Source organism: Phytophthora cinnamomi (assembly GCF_018691715.1).
Source record: "Phytophthora cinnamomi strain GKB4 chromosome Unknown Contig17, whole genome shotgun sequence".
In the NCBI taxonomy this organism is placed as follows: domain Eukaryota; phylum Oomycota; class Peronosporomycetes; order Peronosporales; family Peronosporaceae; genus Phytophthora; species Phytophthora cinnamomi.
Genome location: NW_027150950.1, coordinates 1,036,273 through 1,045,640, shown reverse-complemented (window position 1 = coordinate 1,045,640; position 9,368 = coordinate 1,036,273). Strand labels below are relative to the sequence as shown.

At 52.3% G+C, this 9,368-nt stretch overlaps 2 protein-coding genes across 2 annotated transcripts; both read right to left on the bottom strand.

Annotated features, from left to right (window-relative positions):
• Positions 1-398: 398 nt before the first annotated feature.
• Positions 399-857, bottom strand: IUM83_04744 (Equilibrative Nucleoside transporter (ENT) Family; the record flags this gene model as incomplete). Its single annotated transcript, XM_067928841.1, has 1 exon — positions 399-857. One exon carries the CDS (start codon positions 855-857, stop codon positions 399-401), a length of 459 nt encoding a protein of 152 aa, XP_067796292.1.
• A 2,683-nt stretch (positions 858-3,540) lies between these two features.
• IUM83_04743 (Equilibrative Nucleoside Transporter (ENT) Family) lies at positions 3,541-4,861 on the bottom strand (the record flags this gene model as incomplete). The annotated part of the gene is made up of 2 exons (XM_067928840.1): positions 3,541-4,133; positions 4,201-4,861. The coding sequence occupies 2 exons, from the start codon at positions 4,859-4,861 to the stop codon at positions 3,541-3,543; spliced, it is 1,254 nt and encodes a 417-aa protein (XP_067796146.1).
• Positions 4,862-9,368: the final 4,507 nt, after the last annotated feature.

The window sequence follows — 9,368 nt, the reverse complement described above, 5'->3', positions numbered from 1 at the left end:
CTTGCACGTGAATCTGTAGCAAGCATCAAGAACCACATCGCCAACCCTCGCAAGCTTGTGCTTGAAGCCTGCGTCGCGATAGAGTTCAACGTAACCAGCATCGGTTAGCACTGCCAGCCCAGCAATCACAACAACCACGATGACAGCCTTGGACATATTTGGCTTGCTGAAAATTCGAGAATGGCGACAAACGCCTTGCAACTCGCAAAGTGAACCCAGACAGATTAGATGAACCGTGACGTGATATTTCACATCAATGCTACCCAAGATTGTGGGTAATACTTCTATAATACATGGTTTGCAACGTGCTGGTGAATTTTAATTCGATTGCCGATTCCAGTTCTATCGATTAAAAATTGTCGTTTGTATTTTGACGCCTTATTACTGTGCTTATACCCCTAGAGATGACCCGTGCTACTATATCCACTGCTGGTTTGGTTGGCTGTCGTATTTGTAGCGGTGGTGCTCTCTGGCGAAGCGCAAGCGTATAGTACACCTGCGTTTCCTCCAACATTAATCACCTTGAAGGACGAGATAGCGTCGTTCATTCCGTCGAGCCGAAAGTTGTCGGGGAAGTAGAGCTTCTTCTTGCTCTGCGTTTTGACCAGCCATGATTTGCTTTTCCCCTTGCAGTTCTGGTCGATGTAAAACACGATGGTGGCGTCCCCTCCTCCAAAGAAGTCGCCAGTCTCAGGCAAGTCGTGCCATTTTGCTGATGTGATCATGTTATCCAGTGGAGCCTCTTGGTCGCACTTAAAAGTGTAGCAGACATCGACGACCACATCCTTGACCCGCTTGAGTTTGTGCTCGAAACTTGCATCCCGATAGAGGTCCACATATCCTGCCTCTGCCACCATTATGAGGATTGCAAAGATTAGAATCGCGGCAGCATCATTGCGGTAGTGGGTTTCGAACATAGCTTCGTCTTGAAACTCGCTGGACGGGAAAAATGGAAATGGCCTTACAACGTGCAAAACGTGTGAAAACATAGAAGTGAATTTATCTATTTAGGCCAGCCAGCTGAAGATGCTGGTATCGATACGGGGTGTGCTGCGGCCTTACACTACTAGGTGGTTCTTAATCGCTACTGTTTTAGAGCAGCTAAAAAGCTTGGGTAACGGGATCAATAACTTTACTGCCGATCTCTATGGGTGCTACGCAAGGCTGGAATAGAAGGGCACGAACGTTTACTTCTGTACTTCCGACCAAGGGCGATTTCGTTCGTGGTGTGTTCGCAAATACATCGCATCAATCATGAATGACTCTGAACTTCAAAGCTAGCATAAAGTATATTTTATATGTTCTCATCCTTTAAGATCCACTAGTTTTGGTTGGAACCAGTAAGCCATGCGAACTGGAGGCTGTAGTCGTACCCTGGTGTTCAATAGCTAATTAGCACTTTCCTGACAGCAAATTGGTATAAAGTAGATTTTGCATACCGCAATGCTGTAGAGATGCCTGCACATTGTAAAATACCCAGAAAATGAGACTCGTCTGAACCCAGTGGAATTGCTTCTCCAGAACAAATGCAAGTTGCCTTGTTGGCGGGATTCCAAGCATACGCTTTAGTATGACAATTAGAGCTATCAGCGACACCAGCTGAAGCGAGCAGTAGAACAGCACATGGCTCAATGTCTGGATCAGCTGTGCTTCGCCCATGCCATCGAACACATCATAGTAGGCTCGGTTGGGCAATCGGAAGGTGATAATCAAGTAGATAGCTGAGTTGTTCGCGATGCACAAGTTAGACCCAGTCGAAAGTAATATCACACAAACCTTCATGAGCGATACGCAAACTTACTATAGACGAGGGGGATTGACACTTCAACGTATTTGAGAAGAATGATAAATTCGGTCATGTAAAGGAGCCGTTGCACCTTGCATACGTAGTTTAAAGTGTGTGGCACATTTACGACAGTGTTCTCAACAGGATTCGATTCACCTACAGTGGGGTGCACGATAGCTCGAATCTGGTTTTGGCCAACATCGCGTAGGGAACGCGAAAACTGCGAAAATACTCTCTTTGGCATTACTTTGAGAGATGTCCGTTCAACCGTGGTCGTTTGGGTCTGTTGTAGGGTGGTATCATAATAGGAGGATATGCGTATTTTGTCAGCAAGTGTTCCAGCTAGAGTGCTTGTTTGGGTTGTCTCCTGCTGTAATATCGCACTTGTCCGCTCTATAGTTGTGAGTGGACGACCATCAGCAACATTGTAGCAGATGTGGTCATGAAGACTGCTCCATCGTCTTTCCTTATCAATATGGTTTTCAAGAAGATATAAGCCGCGGCGGACATGTAGCATGTCACGCAGTGAAAACGCCATCATCATAACGTTCGCAATCATAATCAGCAGAGTTGTCGTGAACGATGGCGAAGTCTGCATGCAGTACGAGACAAACAACGAATTGAACAACTCGGCGTTGAACACCACAATCTCTGGTGTCTCATCTTTCAAGTGATCTGCCATCCGAGCGAAAAGGTTTCGCATGCACAACTTGATTACTGGTAGAAGTAGAGAGAACACGGTTTGATCGTCACTGGAAAATGTAGTAAAAATGTAGAAATATGCTGGGTAAATGAAGACCATCAGAGTATCGCACAACCACAACTTATTAATATCGGTCATCATTTTGGCTGCTGCGATGTCCTCTCGCATTCTACCCTTCCATTCGATCGCCATAGCTGAAGATGTAAGCAGCAGCCACACCGGGGACACGAAAAGAAAAGTAAACGGTAGAGGAAAGCCAACCGTGCTGATCAAACAGAACACTATGCTGACAGTGATCGCAGAAATCAAATTTGAATACCCAATCGCTCTGGTCAGTGACAACTGGGGTGCCGGAACACCTATACGAAATTGGTGCATAGCAAAGAACGTCAGCACTACCCAGCTGTAGTATTGGCGGACGAAAAACATGTTGTTGGCCGCCACACCGTCCGAGGGGTCTCCAAGTGGTAGCAGATCAATCAACACAGTCACCACCAAGCACGGTACAGGCGTACCCAACAAAATCAAAATCTCGTGAAACCAAGTAGTCGAGCTCTCGTACATCGCCAACTCCTGGGTGCGCGTCGTGGAGTAGGTCCCGTGCAGTTCTACTTGCGCAGACTCCCATAGCTTAATGAGAATGGTCCAGAGAGTCTTCATGGGTCACCACTCGAGTAGGTTTGTAGATAAATGTGTCCGTCTTCACACTTTGACTTTGAAGACCACAGTTGAATTGCTTGTGTTCGTGTTGGCAACAGGGCATCAGAGTTCGTTTGCCTATTTTCAATGAAAACTAAATTTGGAGCATCTGAACCACTTTCGTCTCCGAAAACACAAAATAGGTGTATACCAATACGTGTATACCGATAGATGCTTCCGCAACAACATAACTTACCGAAGTACATCGCTTATTCTCGTATTTTTTTTGCCTCAGACGATAGCAGGCCTGCGCGATCCATGCGGAATTGTGCAGGGTAGAACCACATGCAGCAGTTGTTGAAAGAAACACTTCTATTTGCCAAGGTGTCGGACCATTAGGCTCGAAGGAATATTACATCTCCTTCGTGAGCGACATGAGGCCACGGTGCTCATCGACTTCTCCGTGAATCTCTTCCACCAGTGCACGAACAGCCTTCGTGACTTCGTCGGGCTTCTCATGGTGGATGCAGTGGCCGGCGTCGTTAACCACCAGGTGCACACTCCGTTTGCTAACGGTGTGGGCCAGCTTGGTTTGCGCATCAAGCCACTTGCGCTCGAGATCCGCCAGTGTCTGCGGAGTCACGCCCGCCTGCATCTTCATGGTGTCAAACATACCCGCCTTGCCGTGCGACAGCACCACGCACGGGAACTCGAACGGCTTCGTGCCCGTCGCAGCAGCGTCCCTGAAGCGCTGCTCCGTCTGCGGAATGGCTTGGTTCTCGTGCAGAGCGCCTTCGCGGTGCGCCGGAGACGGCGAAAAGTGCTCGACGTAGGGCAGCGCCACGGTAGAGTACTTGGACACCATCTTGGCGTGCTGCACCACATTGATCAGTCGGATGAGGCCCACGCGCGACAGCCGCAGCACCATTTCGCCATTGCTGTCCATGTCCGCCAGCGACTTGTGCACCACCTCGGACACGCTCTCTAGCTCACCGCGCAAGTCCTCTGCAAGTGCAAGCGTCCCCGTTAATTAATCTGCCGGTCAGCACCAACACGACAACTCGTCTCTCACCTTGCAGGGCGTCGACGAGCACCAGCCCCTGGCACTCGGGTCCGTGTCCCGCCGTCTCCAGTTCCTCAGCCAACTGCCTCATGTTGTAGCCTCCCGCCCCGTGGGCCACGAGCACCACCTTGCCCGAGACATTGAGCTTGTCCAGGATCTGCTTGTACTCGTCCGCGATCTGCGCGGCCGTGCGGGGCAGCGCCCCGGGCTTAGAGAAGCCGAGCCCCGGGCGGTCGACGGTCACCACCGAGGCGAACTGGGCCACGTCCGTCGCCACTTTGTCCCAGTCGAAGGACGTCTCGCCCACGCCGCCGTCCAGCAGGACAGTCACGTCCCCCGAGCCGCGACGCTGCACGTGGACGTCGGTGGACGCGCCGTCGGGTCCGACCACCTGCACCATGAAGCCCGGCGGGTCCATCGGCTTCAGCGTCTTGACCGTCTCGATCACGAAGCCGCCCGACGCCAGCAGCGCCGTCGTGACCGCCAGGCCGCCGACCACGAGCTTGCCCACCTCCTTGAGCTCCGTCAGCACCATCTGCTTGGTGGGGCGCACGGTGGCGCGCGCCTCTGTCGCCGCCTTCTTGGAGAACGCGCGCGCATGGGCCGACGGGCGGCAGGAGGAGCGAGACGCGGAGACAACGGCGCGGAGACGTCCCAGCCGCACGAACATGGTGAGCAATTGTTGATTTGCTAACAAATTAAAAGGGGATATTGCAATTTGGTCAGGTTTTCGACTGGGGATTTGCAATTCGGTCAGGCGTTTGGATATGGAATTGGAGCACTACAGTGCGCGTCAAAACTATAGGACCACCCCTGTGTGGCCTCATAACTCAATCAGTTTTTATCATTTTGAAGTGGGGTTTCGACAGAAGTTGTAAAAGACGCTGAGAAAGACGTGAGCGGACAATCGGCGAGTCTACGGGTATAAATTTTCCTCGGCTGCGTACCCGTTGTGGAGTGCTGGAAGGACATCGGCTGCGTGGCTGCAGATTTGCTATTCTAATTTAGTAGTGCCTCAATTCCAAGTTTCGAAAGTGCTGACTGATTAGCAAACGCCTGGCCGAATTGCAAATCCCCAGTCAAAATTGGACGAATTCCTGAGCGTGTGGGACCTCGCGGAAGTTTCAGGTGCAGTAAGGAAACCCTCGGTTTCCCGATCAAGAGGTGAAAGTCCAGACCTAGCGTAGCTCATTCTTAGATTTTCTGTTTAGCTTACGCGTCTCTTCAGCCTTCGACCGCTCCTTGCACCTCCCAGCTTTAACCACCTCCCTACCGATGTCGCCCACCACATATACCTACTTCAAGCCGAATGTGTTCTCGACCTCGGGCTACGCCTACAGGATTGCCACCGACGACGGCGACAGTGAAGCGACGTCGCTAAAGTAGTGAGAGTTCAAAAGTGGACGATGGAAAGATGACGACGAACCGGCAACTCCCTGTGACCGCTCAGAAGCCGAAGCACGCGCTGCAGCGAAGCTGAGCCCCTTAGTGGAATCGGCGCTTACGTCGGCAGTTGTCTCTGTGTTGCTTGAGTTCCGGCTGGTGCTGCCAAACTTTGGGACTATGGAGTTGCTGTGGGTTACTCCTGGAACGAAGACACCACCTGTGGCTAGAGTTCAGTGGTGGAGCCGCCGACATCTCTTTCGATGAACGCATGCTGATCGACTTGGCCCCGGAAAGCTATGCGCTACGGCCTTGTGCTCGCCGAGCTGTGTGTGGCGTCATGACCCGACAAATGGAGCTGGGGCGCACAAATTCTTCAACGGTATCGACCGCAGATCATCGCGGAAGTCAGTGACGATTTTAACGTCCCTACAGTGTCCCGCGGTCGACGAGTCAAGCCGTGTCCCACTATTTGACCTGACGACTTCTACGGTAGTCACGCTCACCGCCAAACATGTAATAGACTTCTCGTATTACGGCGGCGGGCGTCGATGCGTTCCTCAGTCTGTACAACTAGATACTTCCATTTTCGACGACCTCTCAATCGGCTTACCACTGGCGCAACCAGTTTCAATCGAGCCTACAAGAAACGGCCAGGGTGAAGCGTCTTCAGCCACAGCCGCAGCACCGCCTTTCAGCATGGATCAGCTGGGCGACTCTGACGCGGACGATAACGGTTTTTCGACTGAGGCCCAGACGTACTCCCGCCACAGGAAAGCCCCGGCTCGAGGGTTCGACCTTGCCTCGGATGGTGCTGATGTCGCCAGACGGTTAGCCCTAAAGGAAACGGTTCGTCCGGCTTTCGCCCTTACAAAAGATATTGATCAGCGAATCTCCTTGAAGAAGATTACACGAGGCTTCGATACTAGTTGAGACACAGTCGTTAGATTCAACGACACGTTCACCGGCTTTTAGCCCACCAGTCCTTAACAACTTGTTCACAGTCCCCTCGTTAATGGTATGTTTGGAGCCATGAGCACTCAACTATTTATGGATCCAGATAAAGGCGTTTCTCTTTCTAACACATTCCGGCACTTGACGTGGATTCTACGCTTGGGACTTTGGATTTCTTGGCCCCTCTCTAATACACATCGCGGCAGTGACGGCAATGACGCGCCGTGATATCACCCGGGCGTATCACATGACTACCTTCAAGGGGAAAATACCTCCACCTAGGTGCGCAGTGTGGGTGCGATCATTAGTGCCATTGAATGCCTCACCACAGCCGTAACCACTGCGTACCAGCCATTCTTGGCAAACATATTCGTGGAGCTACGATCATATATCCTAGATGTGAAGAACGAAACCCAAAAAGCAGCACGAGGCAATACTCGCCTTTATCGACGAACGTTACGGCGGCCTTGCTTCATATTTTGCCGATATTGCAGCGGAAGAAGGAACCTGCAGGTACGGCGGCGAGGAGCTTGTACTTCACTCGCCACAGTACCACCACGATCGTCATTGCGTGGGCATCAAAGGTGACATCTCCGGTGGCCGTACTGATGCCACCATCAGGAATCCTTCTGGAAGCAGTACCGATGCTCCCTTTGAAGGTATATGTTGTGTATTCCAGATATCCCCCGAAAGTGACCCCTCTCAATTCCTACCCGGGCTACGGAGGGAAGGCCACCGCTCTGGGACTAGCGCAGTAGTTGCATTCAGACATCTATGTTGATCGGTAGAGGGTACATTACCCACTCCCGTAGACCCCGACAATCCTCCAAGTGACGCGCTTATCATGAAGGAAGACGACTGTGGAAGTAGCAACTCCGGTTATTCTGCTAACCAGCCAGAAATAGCTGCGGAGGGACCTGTTCCCATTCCCGCAACCGTGGTCTTTGTCCTTGCTGTTGGAGGAGTCTGCGCCTTGCACAGACTCATGCGTCTTGTTCGTTGTTGCAGCTGATACTGTGCAAGTATCAGCGCTTTTCTGTGGCGGCTGTATTGCAGTCGTAGATCCTCCCCCACTTAAAGTGGGAGCCATTACTCCGAGTAAACTCGGTAGAAGTGGATGTCGCATGGCATTCACATAGAACGGTGTATGCCCTGTCGAGGCATGCACTGAGTTATTGATGGCAAACTCTGCCATCGATAAGCACTCGCTCCAGTATTGGAACGAGTGAGCGTAGTTCTTCAACATATCGACGAGCACGTGATTCACGCGCTCGGTTTGACCGTCCGTCTGCGGATGATCCGCAGTCGACATGGAAAGCTGGCTCCCAAGAAGTGTAAACACTTCTTGCCACAGGTGCGCTGTGAAGCGCGGGTCTCTGTCCGACACGATGTCGGACGGCATGCCATGGTGTTTGAACACCATGTCGACGAACAGACGGGCCGTCTGCTTCGCGGTCACTTCTGCCGGCACCGCAGCAAGATGTACCATCTTGCTGAAGCGGTCGACGAAGACCACAACACCGGTATTCCCTCCGCTGTCCGGGGGAAGACCAAAGATGAAGTCCAAAGACATGGACTTCCAACACTCCGACGGAGTCGGTAGTGATTGTAATGGAGCCTGCGCGAATGGCGCAGGCTTTACGCGTTGGCATACCTCGCAAGCACGGATGTACTTGCGCACCCACTTATACTGGTGGTACCAGTAGAAGTCGCGCGTGAGAAGGACGTAAGTCTTCTCACGTCCGAGATGTCCCGCAGTCGGGGCATCATGATACTCGTACATGATCCTGAGTCGCAGGTCATGGTCATTTGGCACGACAACGCGATCCGCGTTGTCGTCGACTGCATTGTAAAGCAGTAGTCCGTCGTGCACACGAAAGCGGTGTGCACGCGCTCGAAGGTGCTTGGGCAGCTTCTGACGGGACTTGTCAGAAGGCGCTGTGTCATAGGCCAGCAAGAGCTTCGCGTCCGCGCCGTGCGCGAACGCGGCCTTCGCATCATCCAACAGAGATGATGTGGGTTTGCTCGATCGCATGGCGTCAATGGCATTGACGTCAGCAGCTTCCGCGTAGTCCGGTCGACGTGATAACGCGTCGGCCACTACATTCAATCTTCCGGGTTTGTATTCGACCCGGAAGTTATACTCCGCAAAGAATGAGAGCCATCTCGCCATTCTTTGTGAAATGTGTGGCGACTTCACTGCGGTACGCAGTAAAGCATGGTCGGTGTAGACCACAAATGAAGCAAATACACTCAGAACTTTGCGAGTGCATACTTCATGGCAAGGAGTTCCTTGTCATGCACCGGATAGTTGCGCTCAGCTGGCTTCGGCTGACGCGATTGGTAGTAGACGACACGATCACGGCCCTCGTGATCGTGCTGCATCAATGCGCATCCGATTGCGAAGTCGGATGCGTCACATACGACGTGAAATGGACGATCTTGGTCAGCTACTGCCGAGATCGGTGCCTCAGTCAAGCCCTGCTTGACTGCATCGAATGCCTTTTGGCATGGTATGCCAACGCGTAAAGCCTGCGCCATTCGCGCAGGCTCCATTACAATCACTACCGACTCCGTCGGAGTGTTGGAAGTCCATGTCTTTGGACTTCATCTTTGGTCTTCCCCCGGACAGCGGAGGGAATACCGGTGTTGTGGTCTTCGTCGACCGCTTCAGCAAGATGGTACATCTTGCTGCGGTGCCGGCAGAAGTGACCGCGAAGCAGACGGCCCGTCTGTTCGTCGACATGGTGTTCAAACACCATGGCATGCCGTCCGACATCGTGTCGGACAGAGACCCGCGCTTCACAGCGCACCTGTGGCAAGAAGTGTTTACACTTCTT